This window comes from Chroicocephalus ridibundus, chromosome 18 (assembly GCF_963924245.1).
Source record: "Chroicocephalus ridibundus chromosome 18, bChrRid1.1, whole genome shotgun sequence".
NCBI lineage: Eukaryota > Metazoa > Chordata > Aves > Charadriiformes > Laridae > Chroicocephalus > Chroicocephalus ridibundus.
The window spans coordinates 1,338,899-1,366,429 of record NC_086301.1 but is presented as its reverse complement, the minus strand read 5'-3'; the positions used below and the strand labels follow the sequence as shown (position 1 = coordinate 1,366,429).

General features: G+C 61.0%; 3 protein-coding genes across 4 annotated transcripts; 2 read left to right on the top strand and 1 right to left on the bottom strand.

Annotated features, from left to right (window-relative positions):
* Nucleotides 1–622: 622 nt before the first annotated feature.
* Nucleotides 623–3,392, top strand: SMIM35 (small integral membrane protein 35). The gene is made up of 4 exons (XM_063355501.1): nt 623–822; nt 2,591–2,707; nt 3,012–3,045; nt 3,287–3,392. The coding sequence occupies exons 1-4, from the start codon at nt 807–809 to the stop codon at nt 3,390–3,392; spliced, it is 273 nt and encodes a 90-aa protein (XP_063211571.1). The 5' UTR covers nt 623–806.
* A 592-nt stretch (nt 3,393–3,984) lies between these two features.
* Nucleotides 3,985–10,761, bottom strand: IL10RA (interleukin 10 receptor subunit alpha). Of its 2 annotated transcripts, none has more exons than XM_063355188.1 (7): nt 10,522–10,761; nt 9,456–9,576; nt 9,156–9,334; nt 8,733–8,899; nt 8,276–8,414; nt 7,956–8,083; nt 3,985–7,838 (listed from the first exon to the last, which is right to left on the bottom strand). In XM_063355188.1, exons 1-7 carry the CDS (start codon nt 10,583–10,585, stop codon nt 6,855–6,857), a joined length of 1,782 nt encoding a protein of 593 aa, XP_063211258.1. In that variant the 5' UTR covers nt 10,586–10,761; the 3' UTR covers nt 3,985–6,854. The 2 variants fall into 2 exon arrangements, with proteins under 2 accessions (XP_063211258.1, XP_063211257.1); XM_063355187.1 differs by having other exon boundaries at nt 8,264–8,414; nt 10,522–10,760.
* TMPRSS13 (transmembrane serine protease 13) lies at nt 9,591–24,867 on the top strand. Its single transcript, XM_063355186.1, has 17 exons — nt 9,591–10,182; nt 12,020–12,107; nt 12,742–12,831; nt 13,709–13,799; nt 14,297–14,410; nt 19,018–19,189; nt 19,535–19,636; nt 20,420–20,542; nt 20,621–20,750; nt 21,032–21,124; nt 21,213–21,256; nt 21,345–21,693; nt 21,780–21,952; nt 22,394–22,492; nt 22,767–22,909; nt 23,057–23,209; nt 23,341–24,867. Exons 1-17 carry the CDS (start codon nt 10,164–10,166, stop codon nt 23,353–23,355), a joined length of 1,998 nt encoding a protein of 665 aa, XP_063211256.1. The 5' UTR covers nt 9,591–10,163; the 3' UTR covers nt 23,356–24,867.
* The last annotated feature ends 2,664 nt before the right edge of the window (nt 24,868–27,531 follow it).

The window sequence follows — 27,531 nt, the reverse complement described above, 5'->3', positions numbered from 1 at the left end:
CCGGTTTCCAAGCTGGTAATGGTTATCCCTGTTTGCTACCTTCTACCTGCAGCCACGAGACATGGCTTCCCCCTCTTTCTGCAAGCAGGCGGTGATTGCCACCTAACCCTGAGGCTTGGGGCTTTGAGAAGGTGATCCAGTACAGCCATAAGTGCATCCCACTGGGAGGTGTCTGTGACTGGGGGCAGAAAGTGGGGGGCGCCCTGTCACCCTGAGGTTCTGTGTGTGCCCTCTCCCTGCACAGGGCCATAACCTTTGTGGGCACCCTCGAGCGCCCAAGCCTGGGCTCTGTGGGGGACCTTGCCGCCCTCCCGGCTGCTGCTCTTTCCCGGGAGGTGGCAGTCAGACGACACAGCCACTGGGGCACCTTGCCAGGCTGGACACCCATGTGTCCAGGGTTTCCCTGCTCCTCAGGCTCCCAGTGTTACCAGTTCAGCCTGTGCCAGGCTGCCTGTCCCTGCCAGCAGCAGGAGGGCAGAGCTGCCTGCATGGGCAGGCGTTGCATGTAGCCCATGCAGGCTGGGAGCAGCCATTCCGGGCTGGGGCATGGGCCATGTGCATCCATCACATGAGGAGCGATGTCTGCCGGAGCTCCTCTGCTTTCTCCCCTAGGAACCAGTCGAACCAGCAGGTGAGGAGCGGTGCCTGGGCTCGCTGTGGCATGGGCGGTGAGGCGGCTGTGTCACCGGGAGAGGAGGGGACAGGCAGGACGTGCCAGGCTCCAGCACGCACTGGGCTCTGCTGCAGAAAATCCCAGCCTGGGCCAGCGTGAGAAGCTCCTGTGGCACGACGCTGGGCGCCAGGAGATGGACCCCCGGGCAAGTGAGTAGGTGGCAGTTTTGGTAGAGTAGGGGCAGAGGCGGGGACGTTGTATAGCATGGGTAGTGGCTTGGTAACCTTCCCTTCCCCTCTGCTGTCTGCGGAGCTGGGGCTCGGGGCTTGGTGTGGCGCTGCCTCGAGCAGTGATGCTCAGAGGCATCTCACTGGGATGGAGGAATCGGCTCCTGAGAGTGTTGGGGCAGGGAGCACCTCCCACGCACAGCACGGGGACGGGCATAAGGGCGTCATCCTCCCACCGGCGGTAGGCGTGGGGAGAGGGCAGTTTCGGCAGCCGGCTGATTCAGGGAGGCTATTGCACCACGCTCCTGTCCCGCAGCTCCTGCTGCGTGAGTCACTCCTGCGGCAGACTCCCTGACCTCACCCACGCCGTCCTGCGCCGGGGCACGGGGTCCCGGGGCTCCTCCTCACCCCGGCCCAGCAGGAGCAGGGTGCGTTGGCTTCCCACTTCTCCTGGTCTCCCGAGCCCTGCTGTGAGGGCCCAGCAGAAGGGAAGGGCAGGCTGGTCCCGCTCATCTGCGGCACAGCTCGGGAGCTGGCAGCGCGACGCTCTGCAGCTCCCCGGGTGTTTGCTGGCTCCCGTCAGGTAGAGCAAGTGCTGCGGGTTGCGGGACGACCCGGGAGGTTGCTCACTATGTAAACACCGTGACCACGGGGGAAATGTTCTCATTCCACCGGCATCTGTCTAAATTTAGCTGCTGTTAGGTCATCCTTTTCCTCTGCCTCCTCGCTCCCGGTGCTGCAAGGCACAGCACCCCATCCCTGTGCCGGGCGCTTGCCCCAAGCCCTCTGCAATGGCAGGGATGTGCTGCAGGGCTGGCCACGCTCCAGGGCAGTGGCCAAACCCTGCTGTCCCCTCCTGGGCACAGCAGTCCCTAGAGCTGTGCCCACCGCCACCACACCTGTGTGGGCACACTGACTGGGCGGCTTAGTGGTCGGGGGGCCCCGTGGGGATGCTGGGGTGCAGGGGGGTGTGCAAGACGCTGTGCTGCATGTGCGATGGGCTCATGCTGGAGCCTGCTGTGACAGTGAAGAAGGGTCTGGGGTGACATTTGGGGGGAGGGGTTTGGGAGAGCAGGACCTGGCAGCAGCTGGAGAGAGGTGTGATGAGCAGCCCTGTGCTGTGTGTGGCGCAGGATTTGCGCTGTGTAACAGGCAACCTGCAGACAGGCTGCTCGCCCTGACAAATGCGTCCTCTAGAGGGAACTGCCTGTCCAGAAATGGGTCTGTGCGGCTGCACAGGGACGGCAGCGGGACAGCCGGGGGTACGGCACTGCGGGAGGCAGCACTGGGACAGCCAGCACCAGTGCCACAGCTAGGGCACCTTGCTGCTCCCCTGCACCTTCTCTGCTCGGCTGGGCGCTGCTGGGGCATGGCTGGGAAGATGCACCAGAGCTGCAGGGAGGTGACAGCCAGCAAGTGTCTCCTCGGCCCCAGGAGCGGCAGTAGCAGGGGATCCTGCTTATGGGGACTGTGGGCTCCTGTTTACAGCTGTTCCCTTCCCAGGTCACATCCCACTCCCCAGCTCACCTGGTGACCAAGATCACGAGTGTCCAGCGTGGGCCTTTGTGGGTAGCCAAAAATGTCCATGCCACAACACTCAGCAGCCTCATGGAGCTCAGTCCCCCCACACCATAGAGACAGCACAGGGTGGAGGGACGTGTCCCAGCCCCACAGCAGTTCTCTCCCCATCAGGATGCCCAGCCTCCTGGAGGTGTTTGTCTGCAGAGGCCTTTCTCCCTCTGTTTTACAGGGCAGGAGCACATCAACACGCTCGGGATTGTCTTGGGTGTTGGGCTGGCCTTGCTTATCCTGGTGCTTTTTGGCTACACCTTCGTCCGGTGGTACCAGAGGGGCCAATGCTGGCGCCGTGAGTACGGGCAGAGCCGGGGGGCAGGCAGCGGGAGGGCAGGGAGAGCTCAAAGGAAAAGGGCTGCGGGGCCTGGGATGTGGGGAGCACACCTGATATTTGCTGGTCCCCGGGGGCTGGGGAAACCCACGTGCAGGGTGGCTGTGGGGCAAGCTGGGGGCACGCAGGAGGAGGGGGATGCATGGTGATGTCCTGGCGTGGCTGGCCGTCCTGCCCATCCCCGTGCCGCCACACAGTCACAGCAAATTGAAGGCACGTTCCTGGCGCTGCACGGCTCTGACACCTCTCCTTGCCACCTCCCCAGGGCCCAACTTCGTCTTCAACCTCTACCACACCTGGTGAGTGAGACCATGCGAGGACCGAGGCGGGAGGTGGGGGCTCCCTTTGCGTGGGGCCGAGGTGTCGCAAACCCTCGCCAGTCCCAAACCCACTGAGCTCTGCTGTTTGCGGGCGCTGCCTGCCCGGGACAGAGATGCTCTGGGGAGCCCCAGCTGTCTGGGGACAGCCCCCATCCCACGGGCTATCGGGGGCTGGAGAGGGGGGGCAGGCAGCTCGCTGACGTCTCTGCTGTCCCTGCAGTGGGCTGGGGTCGGTGGCGGTGGAGCTGGTGCCACCTTTCAGCATCAGCGGCTTGCTGAGCGAGGCGGGGAGCGGCTACGTGCCTTTCCACGACCGGGGGCCGTGAGGCGGGCGCCAGGGCTGGCATGCAGGTAGGACATCCCCCTGCCCTTCCCTGCCTGGCGATGGCTGGTCCCCGGCCATGGATGTCCCCCAGCAGAGCCCACAGCTGCAGGGCTGCTGCAGCAAGCCTGGGCGCCGGGTAAGGGTGCCGTGCTCTGGAGGCTCCATGCTTCCTCATAGCCCCTGCTCATCGCAGCTTTCCCTGGGATAGTCCCAAGGTTTTTCCTGCAAAAGTCCTCCCCATGCCTGTGGGGCATCAGGGGCTTTCCCTGGGCTCGGGTTTTATTTCCCCCCGTGGCTCTGGTTTTGTGTTTCCTTCCCCACTGTCCTTGTCCTGGGGCTGGGTGTGTGGCTGGGGGGAAAGCGGCTGGGGGCTGGGGCTGGAGCCTTGCCTCCCCCCGCGCCACTTCCCCACCCTACCTCTCGCCCACCCTCCTGCGGCAACAGAAACAGCAACCAAAACCGGCCACGGGGGAATTCCTCTTTTCTTGCTTCTTTAAAAAGCAGCCCCTGAATACACTGGATTTCTACTGAAATTGAAACACTGCAGTTTCTGTTTTTTAAAAGAGCTTCTCCATTTGCTCCCCACAGCTGCGTTTCTCTTGCTGGCCCTCCCTGGCCACGGGCAGCGCTGGAAGGTGCCCGGGGCCGGCTGCCATCCCCATCCCCGTGCTCTGGCTCAGCCTCCCCTTGCTTGAGCTGGAGGAAGAGCACGCTGCCTTATCCCAGGCTTCCTCAGCACATGATCCTGGAGAGAAAAGCTGCCTTCCCCACGGATCCCCATGGCTCAGCGACACTGGCCGACTCTGTGCCCAGGAGACCTTGGGCCGGGCTGTTGGTGGACAGGGCAGTGAGAGCACGGGGAGCCAGCTAAGAAGGATGGCAATGAGCCACAGGACTGGATGGCTGATTTTGTGCAATAGGGGAAAATGCCATAAGGAAATGAGACCGCTTCAGACTTCCCTCCTCGGTCAAATATCTGGACCAATGTGGAAATTTGTCCTCTGCATTGGTAGTGCAAGCAAACAACTCAGAAACTCCCCGTGGGCTTTCTCGTGGCAGCCGCCTCCAACCTCAGCACGGCGACTGGCCAGGGAAGTGCCTGGAGCACAGGAGCAGCCCAGAAAAGTTGCTGCGGCCCCCCCCGGCAGGTGGGGGCTTGGGACTGTTTCTTTGCAGACTGTTTTCTCAGCTGGAAAAGGAAGAGAAACTCGGGAGACCGCACGGCTGTGTGTAGGCAAACTGGTGAGGCCGGAGCGGAGAGCCCCAGTCTGCACCCCGAGCTGATGGCTGGCAGTGAGCCCCCTCCCTTCTCCTTTGCCGTGCTGCTCCTTGCAGGGTTCGAGCAGTGCTGGGGGCTCTGCGGCCCCCCCTTGCTGATAATGGGTTGGAAATACTTGTACGGGACGGTGCTGGGGCAGGAAAGGTGTTTGCAGCCCCTTGCTGGGGCAGCCGGGGTGCGGTGCGAGGAGGAGAGGAGCCGAACGTCCTCCGTGCATTAGGCTGTGACTTAGTTCAGGAAAATGTGAGCATGCGGGATTTTCAGAGAATCGGAGGGACCGTCTGTGCTCTCGGCTATCGAAGCCAAAGTGCATGGTGCATGGGTTTCTGGCAAACTCATCTGAGTTTCGTTGAAAGGAGAGCCCTGGCTGCTTGCGGAGGGGAGGGAAACGTCATTTCTGTCAGCCCCTGGATGCTGCCGGCTGGAGCCTTTCACAGTGAGCCGGAACTGGCAGCACCCGGCTCTGCACGGGATCCGGCCGCAGAGCTTGACGTCAGGAGCATTTAAAAAGAAAAAGAAGTCATGCTTTGTTTTGATGACTCAGTTTTTTTTCAGAAGAAGCTGAAAAAAAAAGAAAGCAAAAAGCCCCAACCCCCAAAATACCCAGCGGAAGAAGGGATGGTGGAAGTGGAAAACGGAAAGGCAGGAGGATGCACGGGGCTGGCATCGCTGCAGCGGCCGGGGCCTCCGCCTGACGCAGCGAGCGCGGCTTCAGCGCGAGTCAGACGTAACAGGAGGAAACGCGGCGATACATCAACATCCTTTCTCCTGCCTGCAGTGATTCATGTTTTCACCCGAAAAAATGTACTGCCCGAGATGGGTTTCCATCAACAGTTCTAATGGGACTATCCCCTGTGAAGTTTCTTGGAAACTAAGTGACTTTTGGAAAAACTCTCCAGTGACCTGGCAGCAGCCAAGTGTAGTGCATGGTAAGTCGTTCCCATCTGGCACAGAAACTGTTCCCCTGCCCCCTGGTTTTGACTTGTTCCACTCTGCCCGGGAGACGCTCCTGTCCCTCCCCGGTGCCTGGTCCCCAGGAAGGAGGGGGGACGCGCAGCACGCCCAGTGCACCCCTGTGAAATCGCCGCGAGCTGCCCAGGCCCTTTTCCCTGCCGCCGCTCCGGTGTGGGCTCCTACAACACAACCCTCGCCTGGGACAGCCACCCTGGGCCTCAGCTGAGCGTGAAGCTCCCAGTTGGCTTGCTTGCTTTTCCTTTTGTTTGTTCCAGCTGCGGTGTGGAAAGACTCTTCCCCGTGTGAGGCAAAGGCAAAGTTGCCCTTTGCTGCAGGGGAAAGTCCACATCTGAAAACAGAAAGCGCAGCTTGACCTCAGAAGGGGATGTACAGATGAGTGGACCAAATAAATAACACCACATCCTTTCTGTATTTACAAATTAAATAGAATAAATAACATCTGTATGCAATAGTGGCAGAACATGGACCATAGTGTGGGCAGGGCTGCCCTGGCTCATGCTGGGCTTGTGTGGCATGCGTCCTGCACCCCGTCGGAGGTAGCCAGCGTCCCGGGTCTCTGCCGTAGGGGCTGAAGGGTCTCTGTAAGGTCAGGAAAGTCCCTTGCTCCCTCCCGGTGAAGGAGCTCCACGCTCCCAGCAGCAGGATGGCTGACGTCAGGCTGCCTTTTGCTTTTGGTGTGTGTGTTGTGAAAGGTTTGGATGGCGTTGGAAGCGCGTACGTCAGCTGGAGGAGCCCTGTGCCTGCCTGTGGGAGGGGGAAGTGGGCAGGGGAAGCGCAGGGCTCCACGGGTCCTGAGCCCCGGGGCTGTATCCCCCATGCTGGGCCGCTGGGGAAGGTAGAGAAGGCAGGATCACCCTTTGGGAAACATCCTGGTGTGTATCCTTGGGCTTGGTGGCCAGAGAAGGGGGGATGAGCCCCCCCAGCACAGCCTGTCCTCGTGCCTGTTAGCTTTATGCCAGAGGGTGGCTGGAGGGAAGGGACGGGGCACGCCGGGGGCTGGCCACGGTGGTACCAGAGCCAAAGCAGCCCCAGAGGTAGCCAAGCTGGTGCTTCTCGGGCGAGTCTCGGCCGGGGCACCGCTCAGGTTGATGCATTCGGGGGTCGGCGGTAGCTTATCGGAGTAGCTGCTCCCTGTGGTCAGTGGCTAGAAGAGGTAGTTGGGTCAGCGTGGGGGGCTGGCGCGCGCTCGCTCCCCAGCCCGGGGGTGGCTCACAGGCGGCTGTCCTTGCTGTCCCCGTTGAGAAGGCTCAGGGGGTTGATTTGACGCGTGAGCCACTCGTCGGTGCTGAGGCTGGAGACGAGGGGCAGCGTCCCGCAGAGGTCAGTGTTGAAGATGCTCAGGTCGAAGGGAGTTTTCAGGAGCTCGGGGACGGCTTTGGGGGCCAAGGGAGCACCTGGAGCCCCATAGCTCAGCAGAGTGGGGGCTTCGGGCCCCACCTGGCTGGAGAAGTCCCAGGCAGTGGGCTCCCGAGGGGCCCCCCATGCAGCAAGGTCCTGTGCATGGCGACGGGGATGCTCGGGAGAGGACTGCTTCAAGTACCCTTTGGCCACAGCCAGCTCGGCACACTCTACATCCAGCGCAATGTCAGCGCTGCCTGGGCCCTGTGGGGATCCTGCGCAGCCTGAGAAGAGCATCCCCTTGGCTGAGTCCTGCCTCGGCTCCACCGTGCCCTTGGACTGCTGCAGGTACCCACGGAACTCCACGTCTTGCTCGCTGTCCTGGCTGGTGTCAGGGGGGAGCCCGCGCTCCCCTCCCTGGGGCTGCCTGGTCTCGGCCGGGCTGACGTTCCCGCTGCCGGAGGAGCATGTGGGGCGAGGGCAGGGGCTCTCCAGGCCCACGCCGCTGTCGTCGCCGGTGGGCACCTGCTGCTTGTAGCCCTGGGGCTCGTGGCCCGAGGAGCAGCTCAGTTCCAAGGAGGAGGAGTTGTGCAGGCAAATGCCGCTGTCGGTGCTGGTGCAGCTGCTGTCTCTGCTCCCCGGCCCCAGCAGGCACAGCCGGTCCTCAGGCCGTGCTGGGAGCTTCCAGCCCTTCTCCGGGGACAGCTGGGCTGTGCCAGTGCTTCCCTTGTGGCCACTCTCCTGCTGGGGCTCCTTCTGGCACAGGAAGAGCTGCTGGACGGGGTCTGCATCCTGGCTGCCCGAGGACGAGGACTCCTGCTCCACCCAGAGCGAGCTCTGCTTTATGAATGACTTCTGGGAAGGAGAGAAAAGAGGGGAGTGAGCCGTGCCTCGTCCCTGCTTGTTGCCTGCCTCCCCCAAGGGCTACCCAAGCCTGCAACCTCGTGCCGACCACAAAGGGTGCTGTCTTACCAGGACCGACGGCGGCGGCCTCGTGGGTTTCTTTACGTAGGTGCACACCAGCAGAGCCCCCAGGAGGCCCAAGAACGACATGGTGATGAAGGAGGAGCTGACAATGCCCAGGGCAAGCTCTGCACTCCCTGCAAGAGAGGACGTGCCCAGGTGAGGCAGGAAAGGCAGAGCCCTCAGTGCACATAGCATGAAGGCACTGCAGCGGGGACACAGAGCAGCTGCCCTGGTGCGGACCCCCAGGGCCAGGAGGCTGAGGAGGATCCATGTCCCGCAAGGTCCCCCCCTTCCCTGGCTCTCCCATCACTTACTGTCTCTCTCACCGATGGTGATGCACTCCTCGTCGGTGCGTGTGGCAGGGATGCACCGGCTGGCCACGTCGGGCTCCACGCTGATGCAGTACTCCGTGTCCCAGAAGAGGTTGCTGATGTTGAACTCCGGGACGGTCTGCACCACTTCATACTGCAATGACCAGAGCATGAGCTGGTACCCGAGAGCCCCCAGCCCCGCGCTTTCCTCCCGCCTCCTCCACTGTCCCCTGGGGGAAGTCCCCAGGGTGCTCAGCGATACAGCTAACAGCAGCGAGACCCAAAGTCCTGACAAGAGCTGGGGAACCTACCGCAATAAAAAGTTCAGAGAAATCTCTCTGTGATGTTGTGGCTGTGAGAAAGCTCAACATCAACTTTTACAGGAGGCTGTACTTTAAAAAATTTGCTTTTCAACTTGGGCAGTGCTGCGTGTGACGGATGGGGACAGCACGAGACCAGCAACTCATCTCACCGTTCGATTGTCCTGTGCCCTCCTGACGTAGACCCGGTAAAGCCTTGCGTGCTTCTGAATGTCCTCGTATCGCACAGTGAGGTTCCCTGCCCTGAGGAGCAGCTGCAGCTCCACGTGGATGGTGTTGCCCGACACAGAGAGGCTCTGGCCTGACAGGCGCAGGCTGGCTGGAAACAAGATGGTTGGAAGAGCACATTAGGATTTTCTCCTGTTTGCAGCAGTGGACTGAGCTGTGACTGTCCCTTGCTGCCGGTGCCACCTGTCCTAGGCTTGTCCCATCCCATCTCGGCCGCCCTGCAGGAAGGTACAAAGACACATCCCTGCTCTCGTCTGTCCCCAGGTTCTTCCCCAGCAGCTTGGCACCCTGACCTCTGCCATCCTCAAAGCCCCTGGCTGCGGGGTGGAGGCAGACGCCAGACCTACCTTCTTGTGGGGAGAAAGAGTTGGTCCTTTGCCACGGGGACGTGTGGTTTCCGGACACGGCCCTGACCCGTGCGTAGTAGCGCCGGGCAGGATCCAGGGTGTAGTACGTGAGGTCGCAGGAGCACTCTGAGATATTCATGCATCTCGGAATGTCTGTCCAGGAAAAATTTGTGCCGTAGCTGCAGGGAGAAGCGCCTGGGGTGAGAGCGGTGCTGACTGGTGCCAGGCACTCTCTCATCACCGCTGTTGGTGACCTTGGGCAGGGACCAAAACCCCCTGTCTCCCCATGGCTGTACTCACACTTTGTGCTGCACTTCGTAGCGGACATCACTGGAGGTGTTGTGTCCTGGCTTCCACCGCAGCAGGTGATGTGCCGTTTCCGCAGCAAAGCGCACGTGCGTGGGTCTCACCAGCTGCTCACCTGCGGGGCCGAAGGCCAGCGTTAGGTGAGGCTGCAGGGCGTCCTGTCCTGTCCTGTGCCATCCCCCTGCCACCCACAGGAGCAATTGCCTCCCCGATGGCTCGCCTGGAGCTTGCCCGCTCACCCGAAAAGCTGTAGGCTCAGCCCTGGCTCAAGGCTTTGCCCAGCCCTGTCCCTCTTCCCAGTCTCAGCATTTGCTCGTCCCCCTCTTTCCCTTCCTCTTGCTTCTGGGGAGAGCCCTGCTCAGCCTAGCCCAGCAGATCTCCCTGCTTTTCTGGCCCACGAAAGGATTGGAAGCCTGCTGTATTTGCGTCCCTGAGGGCCCCTGCTGTTTGCTAGCAGCTCTGTTTGGATTCAGCTTTCCTGTTTTGCTTATCTGCTGTCTGGAAGAAATAGACTTTTTCACACCTCCTGCCTGAATTTCGGTACTGTCACGTGCAGCAAAGCATCGCTAGATAACATCTGCCACCCGTTCTGTGCTGGTTTCTTCGGCAGCCGCTCTCTGCCAGCAAACGCAAAGCCACCCGTGGGGAGGAGGGCTGTCAGCAGAGCGCTGACCGGGCCATCTCACCGCAACACAAGGCACCATGGTCCACGCTGGTGGAGGTAAGCAAGACTGATGCCCGAGGGCTAACACAGCCTTTAGGCTCCCAACCAGCGGAGAAAGGTTGAGTGGTGATCAGGGAGCCCTGGCCGTGTCCTGCTCCAAGCAGGCAGGAGCCAGTGGGTACCAGCAGCCTGAGCCCTGACCGGCCAGCAAAGGTGTCCGAGCTGAACCCCAAACCACCGCAGCTCCGATCGCTGCCTTCTCCCATCTCCGTCCCCAGCCCGGTGATGGGATCTCGGGTGCAGAGAGGAGCAGAGCAGCCTGCTGGGAGCCATGGGGCTCAGACACGGCGAGCGGGGAGCTGAAAGCCAACACAGTGAGGGGCAGGAGAGACTCACCGTCCGTCCGCTGGGCGAGGAGCAGCGCCACGCACAGTGCCAGGGCTGCGGCGGAGGGGGCCATGCCGGCTCAGCATCCTCTGCGAGCACCGGGCTGGGTGAGCAGGGTGCCTGCCGAGCTCTGCTCTGGCAGGCTGCTGATCGCTTGTTTTTCCCCTGGGGGCTGGCTCAGTGACGTCTCGGAGGCGTTAGCGCAGCAGGAGGAAAGTAGCAGCGTCGTGACTTCCACTTTTCTTTACTGCCCACCCACTCACCCACAGCTAATCTCTCAGCCCAGCCTGGGCATTTCCTACAGGCAGCCTGAAAGGAAGAGCTCTGGGGGCTTTTCTGAACAAAGCGGTACACTGCTGAGAAAGGGAAAATAGGAGTCCATCATGTGTCTGCCATCGCTGTTTCATTATTAAATGAGATGTGAAAAGCACGGCACAGGGGCCGAGCGTTAGCACCGAGGATGGCCCATCTCGGGGACTTAACTGAGCATGGCACACGCCTGGCAGTGTCCCCTTGGGCCAGTGCCCTGTCCTGCCAGCGGCTAAAGCCGGGTGGTGTCTCAAGCTCTGAAGTCGTGTGCGGCGGAGGGGGCTGTAAGCTGTCCCCGGGGCTCTGGCAGCTCTGGCCCCAGGGCGATGCCCTGGTGATGCTGACCGCAGGTGCTAGGACCTGAATTGCCACCGAGCGGGCTGCAAGTCCTCTGCTTTGCCCTCTGGCAGGCTACATTACAACAGAGCTTGCTTGAGGGCTTTCCTGGGGCCTGTGCAAACCCAGGGGCCCTCATGTGATGAAGAGTGCTTCATCTTGAGAAGAGGAATTTCCCCCTGGGGAATTCGCGGGAAGGACAGTGATAAAAAGAGCAAGAGAAACTGAGAGTGCTCTGGACAGCCTCAGCTTCAGAGCAGTCCCTGGCTCGGTGGGCATAGAGGGGCAGGACCTCGGGTCCCCTTGCCGCAGCAGAATGGCTCCTCAAAGAGCCATCTTAAGCGCCCAAAGTAGGAGATTTCTGCTTTTTCCCCTGACTCATCCTTCCTGCTAAAGCCCACAGGCTTCCACGAACCGGCAGACTTGCCAGAGCACCAGCACATTTGTCATCCGCAGGGTGGGTCCAGCGGTGCCACCAAGCTGTCCCCTGGTGCCTGGTGGGCAGCAGGACCTCAGGGATGGCATGGTGGCACGCCTGGCTCGCGTGGCACCCAGGGACATGCAGGCTTTGTCTCCGCTCCTCTGGGGCCATGGGGGAGACAGGGGCATGGGGTGGTGGTGTTGGGTGCCCGGCAGCGGGAGAGGCTCTCCCTCTGCTGAGGGCAGCCATAGGCACGGCTCCTGCAGCACATCCCTTCCCTGGCTTCACCCCAGCTTGGCTTTATTCCCCCGTTTGCGAGACCCGTTGATGTCCCGTCACTCTGCTCTCAGCTCGTGAGTCAGATCTGGGCATCCACTGAATTTGGGAGTCCTGAGATGAAGCACAACCTCATCCCACACAAAGCCACAACTCACATTTCAGGTAAAAGAATGAAAATCAAAAGCAACGGGACCAAAAATGAGGAAGAAGGGAGCCTTCTGGAAAAGACACCGTGGGGCTGGTCCTGCGGGTAAGGCGGTTCAGAGGCTGGGGAGAAATGGCTGGCAATTTAGGGGAAAATGAGGCAGGCTGAGGAGAAATGACAGTTCTGCTGAATGCTCAGATCGTGAGCAGGGCAAGCGCCCCACGATGCTCGCGCTGGTACACGAGCTGCCGCAGGGATGTGGCCACTGCCAGCTGCCACGCGAGGAGCTGATGCCGGGACAGTGCGGCAGCGTGCCGAGAATGCTGTCAAGTTTTTCCTTTTAATCTGAAAAATAAGTGACTGTTTGAATAGGAATAGCCATGTTTTTAATAACCTGGAAATTACCCGAGTCAGAACCTTACATCAGGTCTTTCCTCTGTGTTATCCTCTTCCCTCCCCAGTTCCCTCATGCCCGTAGGTCGGAGCAGAGAGCGGAGGAGCTGCCGGGCTCCCTGGGGCTGGCAGTGCCGGCTCCGGCTGTGTGTGTTATTAGCACCTCAGTTTGCTAGCTGGGAGGGCAGGAGGGTGCAGGAGGGCTCATGGGAGCAGTTACCAGCAAGAAAGTGTGAGGATTTCACCCGGGAGGTGTTGCGAACGCTTGACATTTAACATCAGGTTGCCGGGGTCAAGCCCAGACACACAGTTCTCTGTAACTTGCTTTCTGTTGGTGGCTTTCTAGAAACATCAGCAAACAATCATTCCTGGAGCTGCCACCTGGAGCTGCTTTCAGAAGATCCCCCTTCAGAAGAGGCGGTGGCTTCTCGCGCAGGTACGTGCACGAGGCCAGCTCAGGGCTGCCCGGGCACCCAGCTCGCTTCTCCCCCAGCCCTGCACCCCGGCGGGGCAGAGCCCCCGGCGGAACGGGGCAGCTGCAAGCAGCAAACAAAACGCCGTCAGTCTTGGGTGTGAAAACAGAAGAGGAGTGTGCTGTAGAGCCAGGGCTGGCTCAGAAACCACCCTGGAAGCAGGGAAAGCCCCAGAGCAGGTGGCCTGGCTCGTGGCCACCACCGGGGAAGCGTTTGCCCTGTGTGCTGAAGCGCAGGTGCTGGACCTTGGCAGGCAAAGGGCTCGGTAATGACCTTGCAAGCAGAAAATAGGAGGAAACACCAAGATCAGGATGGACTCAGGTGTTGGTCTTCTCATCTGAGCTCCCTGATCCCCCTCGCTAGCCGCCTGGGTTTGTTCCCAGGCTGTGCACGGGAGAAGGGCAGGAATTGACCCTTCTGGGAAGGGATGGGATGGGGAGCCCCAGGGAAGGGTGGAGGGGACAGCGGGATCCATCCTGGGCTTTTCAGCCTTGAAATCAAGGGGGCTTTGCAGCAGGTTTCATCCAAGCTTGGATGGCCCTGCTTGTCTCCTGCCCTTCCGATGAGCCGGTGTGGGTGGGGAGCCGGATGAATAAGGGACTTATGCTATGAATAATGCTGGGAGAAATGTGCCTGGAAAATAGAACCCTAGCCAGCGAGGAGTGCAGGGGCTGGGGCGAGTGGGGCGTGTGGCACCGAGGGTCATGGGGCCAGGGGTCTGGACATCAGAAAGCACACAAAGGAGCTAGGCCTTTTTCCTTTTATTCTGAATATTTTTACCTGTTTCTCCCAAATGTGAGTTCTGGGTTAAGCAAAGCATCTCCTCGCTCGTGCCCACAGAGGAAGCGGGAGACAGCTGCTTTCTCCTTGCACAATGCGAAAGCATTGCTCCATGAGTAAAGGAATGAAAGAGCTTCTGGAGAAACTTAAGGTAAATGGTGTTTCATTTCCCTTGGAATGGGGCATTCTGGACTTCTCGGTCACCTGAGGAGCATGAGAGGGTTTTTGCTGGGGCTGGATGTGGTTGCGCATCGCCTTTTCTCCCATCTGCAGCTGATGCTCGCAGCCCTTGGCCGGGGCAGGAGAGGTGTGTGTGAGTGCGTGGTGGGCATATGGTGGAGAAGGGGGCCCTTGGGCAGGCAGCGAGCCAGGGGAGCGGTGAGGAGCCCCCAGTGCCTGGGATGATGCTCTCCTCTGGAGACAGACCTCACCTCCTATCTGACTCCTGGACCTTTGGCTGTAGCCGAGGGTTGTGCTGCACCTGCCCGGTGTTCCTCAGTGCCTGGCCGGGGCGACCGGCAGCAGGTATTTTGCATGCTGTGCCTGGAGCAGTTGGGAAACAGGCAGCGGTGGAGCTGGGCGGCAGGTTGGACTGGTTTCCCTCCGCGCCCGGCGCTGGCACTGACGTACGAGCCGCTCGCCAAACAGATTCTGCCCCGTCCCCGCGGACCCGACCTCGCTCTGCGCCGTGAAGGATGGCTGTGCCGGAGCTGTGATCCCAGCCCAGCCCTGCAGCGGCCGATGGACGGGAAAATATCTCCGGTAAGGCGCGGGGCAGCTCCCCCAGCTCCGGCCCGGCTCAGGGTACCAGGGGTCGCTCTGTGGCCGTAGGGACCCGCTCTCCTCGGGGTTTGGTGGAGGGCCCAGTTTCTGCTCTCTGGGGCGTTGCCTGTTGCTGCCTGCAGGGAGAAGGACCTGGGGCGAGCTGCCTGTGGGGCTGCTGCCTCCGGCACCCCCTCGGCACGTGGAGGGAGGAGGACGGCTGCCAGCATCCCCAGTTTCAGCCCTGTGAGGTGTCAGGGACCCCAGCACCGTTGCTTTTCCATGCTGGAACCAGGGAGACTGGGTGGTGGGGTGGGCTGGTGCTGCTGGTGGGAGCTGGCTCCCATGGGGCTGCACGCCGGTAGCAGCAGCAGCAGCACGCCGCTGGCCCTGGCCCCCGCTGCCCTCCCTCAACCGCTCTCCTGGCAGTTTTCCCCGTGCGCTTTCTGGCCTGGGTGGACCGGGGACTGCTCGGTCTCACCTGTGGGGCCTTGCCGAGCATCCTGTCATGAGGAAAACATCCATCCCCGGCTGGGCACCGGGCTCAGCCCGCCCGGGCGAGGCAGCAGGTAATTACCACGCCGAACGCTGCCGGCTGTGCCAGCGACGTCCGGGACGTGCAAAGCCAGCAGTGACGGGCTGGATGGGGCTCGAGGGGAGGCAGGACCAGCTGTTAAAGCCACCCTCTTCCTGCCCCTTGGTGATTCGGAGGCAGCCAGGAGCAGGGACGGAGTGGGCTTGTGCCAGGTCCTGGCTGCGTCCCGAGGGAGGACAGCCTGTCCCCAGCTTTGCAGTGTCACCCTGGTCCTGAGTAGCCCTGAAAGTGGGCAGTGACACCATGTCTTGGTGAGACAGTGGCAGGAATTGGGATGCCCACGTATGGAGACAATTACCCAATATCGGGCATCCCCACTGGGCCACGTCGGCCTTGTCACTTGGATTAAATGGGCCATTAGGAGTCCCAGGTGCCACCCTCGGCTCTGCAACTGCAGGAGAGTCGCTTCATCTTTCCGTGCCTTGGTTTGCCCATCCGTGGAATGGGGTGAGCAGCGATTACTCACCCCCTGGAACAGTTTCTGATCCCTGCCTGAAGGGCTGCTCACGCTGGCATAGGGCAACCTGTCCCTGGCCAGATGGGGCTGACTCAATCGACGTGGCTTGTCACCTGTGCTTGCAAAATGGCCCTTGTGTGCTTTGGGATATCACTTCCCCGTGTGTTGCCCTTTACGGCATCTGGGTCTCGGCAGCATCGTCCTGCAGCTCGTCCCCAGGGCTGGGGGTCTGCCCCTCCCGGGGAGGCACCGCCGAGGCACCGCTCAGCTGCGGGTTGGGTGTCACCAGGAGGGAACAGGGGCTTTCAGATATTTAGGCAGGTTTTGTTGCAGGTGAGTGTGAGGACCATGTCGCTGTTGTCATTCATCGATACTAGCTTGCTGAGCTAGTCCGCCGTGGACAATCAGCGCTCCACAACCACGTGGTTCCTTGCTTGGCTGTGAGGGGTGGGCTGCCGAGCTCAGCTGGGAAAGATGATCACCTCTTTAGGCAGCTCCTTCCAGCTTTTTTAAGCCAGGCTACCTCTCTTGCCTCTTGATGCTCCCAATTTTGGGTAGCTGCTGTGCCCTTCTGCTGCTCCGAGACGCGGCTGGGCCCCAGGTCCAGTTGCAACACCCCAGGTGTTGCCTGGCTTCTTCCGCTCTCCCTCCCACTCCGAAACTGTGGGTGACTGCTGGCTGGTTTCCCTGCCTTCCCTCCCCATCACGTGTGGATCCCGAGCCTGGAACCCAGCCTGGACCACCTTCCCCCCAGTGATCGCCCTCTGCCGCTGGGACTCGAGCTGGAGGTCAGTGCAAATGGCAGCTCCGGGTGCAAAAGGCATGGGTGTCTCTGGCGCCGCTCTTCCCAGCTTTGCTCAAAGCCTGGGAGAAGAGGGAGAGTGGACTGAGGTGGTGTTTTTGCTCAGGACAAGTTCAGCAGAGGGCTCCCGCTGCAGACGGGCATTGCCTGCTGGTGCCCCAGCAGCCTGGGCTGGGCGGGAGGCGAGCAGAGCTGGCCGGTGGTCCCTGCGCTCACCCCCAGCATCCCGCCTGCCCTGGTTGCGAGGGTCCGCCCTGGCAGGGAAAGGAGCTGGCTGCGCTCGCCCTCCCCACGCCGGGTGCTCCGGTGCCAGCCCACAGCAGCGCTTTGCTCTTGCGGCTGCTGGAACCTTTGCAGAGAGGACGTCAGAAAAAGGGCTCAAACCGCAGCCACGCATGTGAGATAGGCATGGCTCCGGGTCTGACTTTACTCAAAAGCCAGCAAAGGATGAGTAAAGGTTTTGTGGGCAGAAGGTGCAGCTCGCTCACCAGGGTAACGCATGCTCCTTAACAGAAATGTCTCTGTGGAGCTGCTGCTGTTTGTTCTCTGCTCCAGTGGCTGTACAACAGCCATCAGTTATGCTGGTTACCAGGAGCCCCTCATAAAAATTGTTAGCTTCTGTGATGGAACTAAGAAAGAAAAATACTTGGACCTTAGACTTTCAAGGAAATAAGTAGCTAATATTTCGCCGGAGTGTAAGAAAGGGCATGTGTTTCCTGCTAAGGAATAATAGGAGCAACTTAACCTATAGTGAACTCACGTGTTAATTTGAAACGTTTGTGCACTGGAGAAGTGCTTTCGTATCCAGCATCGCTGGCTTACTGGTCAAGTTGAGCTGTGTTTCCTAGTACAATGGAGAGGCTTGTCTTTAACAGCGCTGTAATTCTGCTGCTCTGATAACCGGAGGGTTACGCTCGCTGCAGGGTGAGGCACGTGAAATATCAGACGTGGAGACAGCATACAAATGCCCACTTCAGTGATACTGCCTGGGTATTTACGAAAACCTCATTTACACCTAGACAGGAGAAATTCTTTTCCTAGGAAGGGTTCCTGGCATCTGCTTGTGACTTTGTCTCTGCAAAGCAGCCGTGCGGGACCTGCAGCAGCTCTGGCTCCCTTGCTGGTTGTGTGCACTTTCTAACAACTGAGGATCCCTGGGGGTGTTTCAGGGTGCGGGTGTGCAATACCTGCTGCGGGACCTTGAATCCCATTGGTGTGACTGCTCAGACTCCTGAGGGGAGGACGCTGCTGTGGTAGCCCAGCCCGCAGAGCGCAGCGAGGGGCTCCCCGGCACCTCTAGGAGAGCTGGAGAGAAGCCAGATCTGCAGCCTGGCTGCCCTGGGCTTGTGCCCACGGCTGCTGTGAAGTTCAGGCGAAGGAAAAACTGGCCTTTGGCTGCAGGCTGAGCGAATTCAGGCTTGTTCTGGCCGTGTGGCGGGGAAGGGGTGGGTGATGCGGTACAACAGAACTGCCTCTGCTCCTCCCCATGCGCGCAGCAGCCCGGGGAAGTGGCTTTCGATGGCCGGGAGACGTTAGCGGTGCCTGTGCCAAGGTCCCCGCGGGCGGCGGGAGGAGGTCTGTGCCGGGGGGTGGCCCTGCGCACCCCACTGCTGGCCAGGGCGGGTGGCCAGGCAGCCTCCCCGGGAGCCCGGCGTGCTGTGCCGGCCGGCTCTGTGGCTGATGAACTTGGGCTGCGAGCAGTTACTAAGGCACAGTGGGAAAGGCGGTGTGTGTCCCCCGATGTTCAGCTGGGGCTGGCGCAGACCCCGCACGGGGAGCACGCGTGGCCACGCCAGGGATTGTGACTCACAGGAATAATACCCAGGAAGTTACACCACCGCATTGCAAGAAAGGGCACAGCCATATTTACACAGCGTGATCCACCTCCCGACGTGCTCATTAGGGTCCTCCATTCCCGGCAGGAAACACCAGGGTAGAGAAAATCCAGCTGGAAGGAGGCAACTTGCCGTGTGCCGGCTGGCGATGCCCTTGCAGTTTCTGTAAGGCACGCAGCCATTCCTTGTTGCCAGAGGCGTAGCTGGGATTTTGCAAATGGCAGAGGAAACAGCATTTATTGTGGGCCTTGTACACAGGTCCCCTCTGGAGGAAGATGAGAGGCTCTCACTTCTGAAGCTGGTGGGGCGCTTGGAAGAGTGTATCTTGAGGAAAGGAAACAAATACCTATTCTTTTGCAAATTCATGGATTAGGAGTGACACAACTGCAGAACAGCATTCCAGGGTGCAGGATGTTTCAGGGCTTGGAAAACACTGATTATTAAGTATTACTAAATAACAGCTGGAAATTGCACTGTATTTTTCAAATGGCTAATTAAGGATAGATGCATAAATTGGGGCAATAGCCCCGTGGAACTGGGCCACAGCGTGACTGACCCGATGCCAAATACCCAGCTGATTGCTCTGATCAAAGCGATCGGTTGGGGAAATTTGGCCAGCAGCCAACCAAAGGGGAAAAGCTCTGCGACAAAGAGATTTTCAGCCGTCCCAGATGGGGTACGGCTTGAGCTTCATGGTACAGAGAGAGGCACTGAATGAACTCTCCATGCGGTTCATGGTGCTGTGGAGGAATAGCCACCAGTGGCAATCACTGGCCATGCTGGGAAGCTCCGTGCCATGCTGGGGAGCTCAGCTCCACATCACCTCTGCCTTCATGGCTGCCTTGGTGACAGGGGCGGCAGCTGTGGGGTCTCTCTGGTGGGCAATGGTCGTTACCACTAATGATCCTCTGCTCGCAGACCACGGCATCGCCCAGCAGTGTCGCTCCCAGCCTCCATGCCTCCATAGTCAGCAGCATCTTTGGTGCCCGACCTCCACAGCCTCCGGAAAGTGTCCTTGGCATTAGCTTCAAGCCCTACAGCCCCGAGTCCAGTGCAGCCCCGGCCTCCTGCACGACCTGTGAGAGCACACGTAAGAGGATGGTGCCGAGGGCGGTCTCTGGCCGCCCTGGCCCCAGTCCTACCTAGGGTGGGGAGGGATGGAGGGAGGCAAGGAATGGGTGCCTGTGTCTACTGCTGGGCTCACGCACAGGCTGGTGTTTCCCTGGGGACGTGAGGGGTGCCAGAGGCAAGGGGGAGGACAGTGACCATGGCAGGATGGGGGGATGCCATGGGGAGGTGCGGGGTGTGCGTGGCTCTGCTCCCCCACATCTCGTGGGTCCTCTGGGGAGCTGCTGCTATGACCTGGTGGGCAGCAGGGTCCGGGCACCCCGGGAAGGCGGTGCTCCCCCTGACCCTGCCTCTGCCCTGCTGCCAGGATCCTCCATGTTCAGAGCTCCCTGCATGAGCCAGCGACGGCTTGCGCTCATCTTCTGCGTCTCCGTCCTCATCGTGCTGCTCATCGCCCTCATCCTGCTGTGTGAGTGGGGTCCCAGCTTGGCGCTCCCTGGGGGGAGGGAGACCTCGGAGGCGCTGGGGGTCAGCAGAGGCTTGGGGGGTCACCGAGGCTGGGAAGTGCCGCAGGGAAACCCCCGGGCCGGGACGTGGCAGGCAGGGACGTGCTCTTCCCATTTCCTGAGTGTTCCTGACATCTGCTGGAGGCGCAGGAGCAGGATCGCCGGGGAACGGGGAGCCGCTGCCGGGGCTCCCTGCCGTCCCGAGCGGGGCTGGGGGGCTGCACCGCGCTTTCCTCCTCCTGGGCTGGCGGCAGCGGGGCACCCCCAGCAGCGCCCACGCTCGCCCTCCCCGAGGCGCAGGGGTGGCGGGCAGCACCCGTCAAACGAAGCGCGGTGCGTAGGTGGAGCAGGCACAGGCACAGGGGGATTCCCTTTAATCCTCGCGGCATCTGGCTGGGGGTTCTCCAGCTGCTGTAGCTGGTGGGCTTGAAGCATCGGGCAGGCTGGAAGCATCTTTCTGCAGGGGCAAGCCAGAAGTGGGCTCAGCGGGAGGCTCGCAGCAGCTGAGCTGGGTGCTGCTGGGCTGGCACGGGAGGAGTCCTCAGGGCAGTCCTCCTTCAGCCCCGCGTCCGGCAGCTCTTCAGCCTTGGCTCAAATGGCAGCCCTGCACCCAAGCTCGGTGTTTGGGAGTGCCCTTCTGCGTGGCAGACCTCCTCCAGCTTCCCGGCCGGGTGGGTCACAGCACCCTCACCCACAGCGAGTCCCTCCCTGCCAACGGCCTCACCACAGCCTGCGCTTGCTTCCAGTTATGTTCTGGCGGTCACAGACCGGCATTGTGTACAAGGAGCCTGCCGAGAGCTGCAAGGACAGCCCCGTGCGCTGCGACGGCGTCGTCGACTGCTCCCAGAGGAGCGACGAGCTGGGCTGCGGTGAGGCACCGGGAGCCGGGGGGGCGGGAGCGAGGGCAGCCCGTGGGTACCACTGACCCGCCGGCTCCATCCCCGCAGTGCGCTTCACGTCCGACGAGTCCTTGCTCCACATCTACTCCAGTGCTGAGAGCCAGTGGCTGCCGGTGTGCAGCAGCGCCTGGGACGACTCCTTCTCCAGAAAGACCTGCCGGCAGCTGGGATTTCAGAAGTAATTCCCCAAGGATAAGTCATCCTGCTTGGGCACTTGGGCCCTGTCAGCCCCCTGGGCATTGCTCTGGCCCTCCTGCCCTGGCCGGGTGCACGTTCCGCTGTCTCTTTCCCCCAGCATTGTGTTTTCGTGCTGGAAGGCTGTGTGTCCAGCACTGCTCTGGGCGTTTTTCTGTCCCCCCCCGGGGTTTAGCGTGTAGAGCTGCTTCTAAAAGGCAGGGACGAGGCAGTCAGTGCCCAGCCAGGGGGGATCCTCACTGCCTCTCTCCCCTCCCCTCCCAGTGCATCGCAGACTGAATACGTCCCCCTGCGCCTCACCGGCAAGAGCCTCACCGTGACCGACGAGCGAGAGACCATCCAGCAGAGCCTCAACAGGTACCAGGCAGCGTCTCCTCCTGACCCTGCCCTGCCCTAGTGCTGCGGGGCTGGGGCTGAGGCTGCTTCTCCCTCTTCTCTCCCGCAGCTCCCAGTGCCTCACGGGAAAGTACGTCTCCCTCCGATGCACAAGTAAGGGGGCTGGCTGACAGGGTACCCGGCCAAGGGCGGCCGAGGCCAAACACGTTCTTGGGAGCGCTTTCCTCCTTTCTTTGCACAGGGTTGGGCAAACAGGGTGTTTTCCAGCAAACTTTCTGGGTGATAGAAAACTACGAAGACTGCTTTCTCATGATCTCCACTGGCCCCTGTGAACTACCGAGCACCGCGGGTGGTGGGGATGTATTTGCGCGTCCCCCTCCATGTTGCCTGCTCTCAGAGCCCCTCTCTCAGCCCTGCTCTCCCCCTCCAGCCTGTGGGCAGAGGATTTCTGGCCGGATCATCGGGGGAAAGGAAACCTCTGTGAGCAAATGGCCCTGGCAAGTCAGTGTGCAGTATGGGCCGATCCACATCTGCGGCGGCACCATCATCGACGCGCAGTGGGTCCTCACCGCAGCCCACTGCTTCTTCATGTGAGTGCTGCTGCCCAGCCCGGGGGCACCGGCTCAGCCCAGCCCCACGTCTCACTCCTTGCTACCCCCATCTGTCCCTTGCCCAGGAACAGCATGAAGATCCTCGACGACTGGAAGGTGTACGGCGGGGTCTCGGACCTGAAGCAGCACACAGAGGGCATCCCCGTCTCCCAGGTCATCATCAACTCCAACTACAGCGATGACCACGATGACTACGACATCGCTCTCATGAAGCTCTCAAGGCCCCTGACGCTCTCAGGTGAGACCTCTCAGCTTGCAGGGCTGGGGCTGGTGTTTGGGGGGGACAGAGAGAGCCTGGGGACGGGCAGGAGCGAGAGGCATCTCGGGTCCCCTCGGAGCCATCCCTGGGGCTGCTGCCAGCTGGGGCATCCTATTCAGCTGTGGCCACACCATTTTGCATGCCTGTCCTGTGGTTGGGAACTGGTCTGTCCTCCCCTGGCAGGGCCCGGCACGTAGCCATGGGCTGCGCTGTGCAGCCGGCATCGTGCCGCTCGCTGTGCCCCACATGGGCAGTGTGGCGAGGGGCCGGCAGGGACCCTGCCCAGGTGGGCACAGAGGGGAGCGTTTCCTGCACACCATGCTCCTCCCTAGCCACAGGGCTGGTGACTTCAGTGGCTATTTTGCTCCTGGGTGACTCATCCCTCTCTTCTCGCCTGGTTTTCATCGTGTCTCCCTCCAGCTCAGGTTCGCCCAGCCTGCCTCCCCATGTACGGCCAGCGATTCCAGACTGGCAGGTCCTGCTTCATCACCGGCTTTGGGAAGACCAGGGAGAACGAAGGTGAGGGAGGACGCTGTCTCTCCACGGGCAGCTCCTGTGCGCTGCAGCCTGACCTGCGAGCCCAGCACACGAGGAGCGAAAGTGGCTCTGCTGCAGCATTTGAGGGCCATTCCCGCAGGGGTGACTGGCAGCGGTTGCCCTCACGGCTGTACGGCTCTGCAAGAAACACCATCCTCCTCCCTCAGTGCCGCAGAAACGCCTGGTGCTGCGGAGGGTTTGGGGGGCGGCAGGGGGATGAAGCCCACCCTGCCCCACGGCTCCTCTTGCCTTGCAGATAACACCTCCCCAAAGCTGCGGGAGGCCGAGGTGAAGCTCATCGACTACAAGATCTGCAACAGCGACAAGGTGTACGAGGGCTACCTGACCCCACGGATGATGTGCGCTGGGTACCTGCAGGGAGGGAAGGATGCGTGCCAGGTGAGCCGGGGCACACGGTCCCACCAGCAAGGTCGTATGGGACCAGCGGGGCTGCCCGCTTTTCCTGCATGCCGGTGTCCCCTGGCTAGGTACCGGCAAAGGGGCATCTCCTGTTCCTCTCCTGACCGCTCTGCCCCTCTCTGCCAGGGTGACAGTGGAGGGCCCCTGGTCTGCGAGGACAACGGCCGCTGGTATGTGGCTGGGGTGACGAGCTGGGGGACAGGATGTGGCCAGAAGAACAAGCCTGGTGTTTACACACGTGTGACAAAGCTCCTCAGCTGGATATACAGCAAAATGGAGGTGAGGTGGCACGGCAGGGCTGTGCTCGGGCAGGGAGACTTATCAGGTGGCCTCGGGTGCACTGAGACGGGCTGTATCCCCCCAGCCCAAGCCGTGTCACCTCACCCTTGCTCTCCCCTCTCTCCTTGCAGAGTGAGAACGACTAAGACCGGGATGGAGACTTGCCCGGACTGTGCCTCTGCGGCTGGCACGGGCTCCTGCCCTTGGTGGCCGCCAGGGCACGATGCTACCAGGAGATCCCCCCACCTATCTCTGGACTGTCCGCGCAGCCAGGGGCACGTCGCTGTCCCCGACTTCTGAAAAAACAGTGTCTGCAAAGTGACTCTGCCCTCGCCCAGCGCCAGGGAGGTGGCCTGGTGGCGGCTGGGGACAGGACCCAGCCAGCCCCGGCCCGGCAGCACGCAGGGGGCAGCAGCCTGTGCTGGCAGCTGGCCGTGCCGGCTGGCAGACCCTCCTCGCCCTGTGTCTGTGCTTCTCCTCGTGTAAATAGACGTGTCCGGACCAGGGGTGTTGTGAGTGCTTCCTGGCAGGACTGCGGCACACTCAGCAGGCGCCGGGCTGCGAGCGCTGCCCGGTGATCTGGTGGAGGTTGCAGATGGCAGCGAGGAGCAGGAAAGCCATGGGGTGCCCGTGGCGAGGGAGAGCTCTCCTTTGCAGGGTGCTGCGGGGTCGCAGGTTTGTTACCTGGGGTGTGGGATGGGACTCATCCGGCACCGTGCAGCTGTGTGCCACGCTGTCCCAGCCAGGCCATCCTCCCTCTTTTCTCCAGGGAGAGCTGAGCGAAGCGGAGCCTCGAGGTGCAGTTCCACCACCCTCTAGGAGGAGCAGTAGCCGCTCTCATGTTTGTAGATAGGTTTATGAAGCGCCTTTTAAATGCTGTTCCTCCCCGACAGAGAAATCCCCGTTTGTTTATTTTTCCATGCTGTGGACGTGGTCTGAGCACATGCCCACTCCCAGGACTGCGTGTGGCCGGTCCCTGCTCCCCGACCTGCTCAGCACCCCAGTGCACACCCGCTCCCGAGCTGCTCTCTGGCTGACGCCGTTCGCGTGGGCGCGTGTGATAAAGTGGCTTTTAGCACAAGCCCTCCCTGCCCTTCACCCTCCGAGTTACTGCTCACGACTGAGAGAAAGGGGGAGGTTTAAGTCTTATGGGGGCTTGGCAGCAGAAGTGATGTGGGGATGGAGCTGTGTGGGGGTAAAGCCTCCTGGGGGGTAGGAATCCATGGGCATGAGCCCAGGGGAGAGCCGTAGCAAAATCCAGCCTGTGAATGCTGTGGACCAGAATAAAACGCTTTCCTGAGAAGGCTGCACAGCCTGTGCGATTGCCCCGTGTTAGAGAGATGGCAGTAATGAGCATTCAGCCTTGCATTTGCCTTGGGAGGAGGAAAGGTTGCTTGTACTCCTTCTTTGTAAGCCATCTTCTTGCGGCTGGAAACATTAAAGGAGGGACTGGTGCTTTGGGGAGCTCACTCGCTGTCTTTGAAATAGCCTGAAGCTGCCTCACAAGTCTGTCCCTGCTGGTTCCAGCCCCATCTCCTCCCGGCACGGGAGCGCGATGGCCAGCCTGCCCCTGCCGCCTTGGGAAGGAGGTTGGTGTGGCGTAGGGTGGAGGGGGGGCAAACCCCCAGCAGAGGGCTCAGCGCTGAACATCAGCTCCCCGAATGGCGTGAGTACGGGACTTTGCATGGAGCCTGGTTTCTGACCTGTATGGCTTACAGCACGGCCACCTGGCTCTTTCTGGACTGGGAGGGCTCATTTCCCATAAGCTGGAGAGTGCCGTCTCCGACCGCACGCAGGCTCTGGAGCTGCAGAGCTGCATGCAAAGTGAGGACGAGAAATTGTCGGGGTGCGTGGGCTGCTGCAGGCACGTCCCTTCCTCACCTCCTGGGAGCATCCCCCGGGTTCCCAGAACGGGTCGCCTGCTGTGGAAAAGGTTATCTGCAGGCAGGGAGCTGCGGTTTGCCTTTGAACTTTGGGATAGCAGATCTGGTCTGGCTTTTCGTGTGCAGAAAGCACCTGCCGGTCCCCGGGACCCGGATCAGGCCCCAGCGCGCAGGGCGGTGCTTGGCGGCTGCTCTAGACCCACACTGAGACAATAAGGGTTGTTGCCTTTTGGGAAACACTGAGTCAGCCTGACCTCAAATAGCTTTTCAAAGAAGCAACCCAGAAACCTCCCACAGCATGTGCGAGCCTCTTGTGAAGGGGGGTGTGGAGGCCGAGAGACCATTTTCACTGTATAATGTCTGTGCTGCTCAGTGAGCTCGGCGGTGGGGAGGGAATAACCTGCGGCTGGGGAGGGGGTTTGTAGCTGTGGGGCAAAACCCAGCCTGTCGAGGCTCCCGTTGGAACAGGGCAATGTCCTGCTGGAAGCTGCAGGATTGACAGCGGTAGTGGGAGAGTGAGCAGAGCCCCTGGGTGCGGGGAGGCGTAGGTGCTGAGCCCCATCCTGCTCAGCTGGAGGGCCGTGCAGGGGTGCAGACGATGCCCTAAGGCTGTGCCTGAAGTTGGGGTGAATCCTGAGGCTGGGAGGGGGTCGTGGCCAGTCTGGTTCGTCTTCCCTGGGGTGGGAGGGGGCTGGCTGGGCAGGGTACGGGCTCAGGGGTGCTGCTCAGTGGGGAAAACACTGAGCCAGGGCAGAAGCTTTGCTGGGCCCTGACACAGCTAGTGCTGCAGGAATAACACTGCAAACCGCGGCTAAAAATGGAAGCGTGAAAAGGGCTGGAGCAAAACCTGCCGCAGCAGCCCTGCGGTCGGACGGGGGGTGCGAGCTGGGGCACTGCTGCTCAGCTGCTGCCGTGGGGCTCCAGCGCGTCCCCGGCGAGCCCGAGGTGTCCTCCCCAGCGGGGTGCTGGGGTGCCCCGCTGCAGGCAGGGCTCTTCTGGAGAGCGGGTGACGCGGGGAGGCTGGTGCCTCACATGCAGCCTCCCCTTTCTGCAGCTTTGCGGAGCGGCAGGGCTCTGGCCTCGGGGAAGCGGACATTCCTGCCCTGGCCAGCGTGCTGTGTTGGGTGCTGCCAGCCACGGGGCTCGCGCTGGGCTCCGATGCCTTGGTGGCACTCTGCCACTGTCACCTGTTTGCACGTCCTGCTTGGACGCAGCAGCAGAACGGTGGCAGCTTTCCTGCTGGTGCCACGGATACGGGCTCTCACAGCGGGTGGCCCAGGCAGGATCTGTGCCCTGTGTTGGGGGCTGAGTGTCCCCCCTGCCCCTGGTCGCAGGAGGGACAGCAGGGAGGAACGGGGGCGCTTTCTCCCCGGCACACAGAGGCACCGCGTCTCTGCTGACTGTGTTACAGCTGACCGCTCCGCACGTGCAGTGGTGAAGGTAACGTGGTTTTGACAAACAGAAGCAGTTGAGAACGGGGTAAGAGCGGTGGCCCTGCGTGACTTCCCCATTTTATGTTGGTCTGATTAAATTGTGAATTCAATGGGGCTTAAGTTACAGACCCAGCTTGCGTTTGTCTAAAGGCTCTCTGGGATCTGGGGGTTTCTGCTCATAAAAGTCACAGTGTGCACCACGGAGCAGCAGCTCGTAACATTTTATTGCTGTCTGCCATGGCGTGCTGGAGAAACAGATCTTTTGAGAAAGAACAAAACAAAAATTGGAACCTAATAAGAGCTGATCTTGCTGGCACTAAGGTCCTGCTAACAGTGCCGTTTCAGCACAGGGAGGACCTGCTCCTCTGCTGTGGATTTCACCTCCTCAGAGGTTATTGCTCCTCTGTTCTCTGAAATAGCCTCTCAAAGCAGAGAAACAATTTCAGCCCCTAATACAAATTTAATTTATTTCTGCTAAACCTGATGTCCAGTGGTCTCTCCTCCCGGCCCACAGAAAGGTATGTTGTGTTTTCCCAAGGGCTGACGTTTCCCAGCCAGATTAGGAGCGATGAGTTTCTTGTGAAGCCGCCTGCCCACGTCTCTGGTGCTCTGCCGTGCCCAAAGGCAAGGCCGTGCAGATGAAGCAGACGCCTCGGACACGGCTTCGCCTCCGCTTCTGGAGAATTTGAGTGAGAAGGTCCTGCTGCGTGCTGCCCCTGGGGGAGCACAGCCGCGGTGGGTGCTCCCCTGTACTCACTGGCACCCTGCTTGTTCGGCCGCGTCCTGCTCCGGAGCACCTTCTGAGCCAAGGGGTGCCGAGTGTGGCCCCGCAGCTGGCTGGGCTGTTCCCATATTCCTCTGTGCTTCGGAAATCAGAGGCCAGTGCCTCTCCAGGGAATGCAAATTACAAAAATACAGTCTGGCGGGCACCGTGTGAATTACCGCCCATTAGTGGTGTTTTTCCCAAACTCTCCTTTTATAGCTCTTTGTTCTGCTGTGCCCAAAC

What these genes read in the sequence shown, in the direction of transcription:
- SMIM35 (XM_063355501.1), top strand. An exon ending in GAGGGGCCAATGCTGGCGCC is followed by an intron (nt 2,708 to 3,011) that starts GTGAGTACGGGC and finishes CCACCTCCCCAG; the next exon opens with GGCCCAACTTCGTCTTCAAC. An exon ending in TTCAACCTCTACCACACCTG is followed by an intron (nt 3,046 to 3,286) that starts GTGAGTGAGACC and finishes CTGTCCCTGCAG; the next exon opens with TGGGCTGGGGTCGGTGGCGG.
- IL10RA (XM_063355187.1), bottom strand. Translation starts at nt 10,585, where the DNA reads ATGGCCCCCTCCGCCGCAGCCCTGGCACTGTGCGTGGCGCTGCTCCTC. An exon ending in CCTCGCCCAGCGGACGGACG is followed by an intron (nt 9,577 to 10,521) that starts GTGAGTCTCTCC and finishes TCGGCCCCGCAG; the next exon opens with GTGAGCAGCTGGTGAGACCC. An exon ending in GGCCGCCGCCGTCGGTCCTG is followed by an intron (nt 7,839 to 7,955) that starts GTAAGACAGCAC and finishes TCTCCTTCCCAG; the next exon opens with AAGTCATTCATAAAGCAGAG.
- TMPRSS13 (XM_063355186.1), top strand. An exon ending in CCGTGGGGCTGGTCCTGCGG is followed by an intron (nt 12,108 to 12,741) that starts GTAAGGCGGTTC and finishes GTGGCTTTCTAG; the next exon opens with AAACATCAGCAAACAATCAT. An exon ending in CGGCAGCTGGGATTTCAGAA is followed by an intron (nt 20,751 to 21,031) that starts GTAATTCCCCAA and finishes CTCCCCTCCCAG; the next exon opens with TGCATCGCAGACTGAATACG.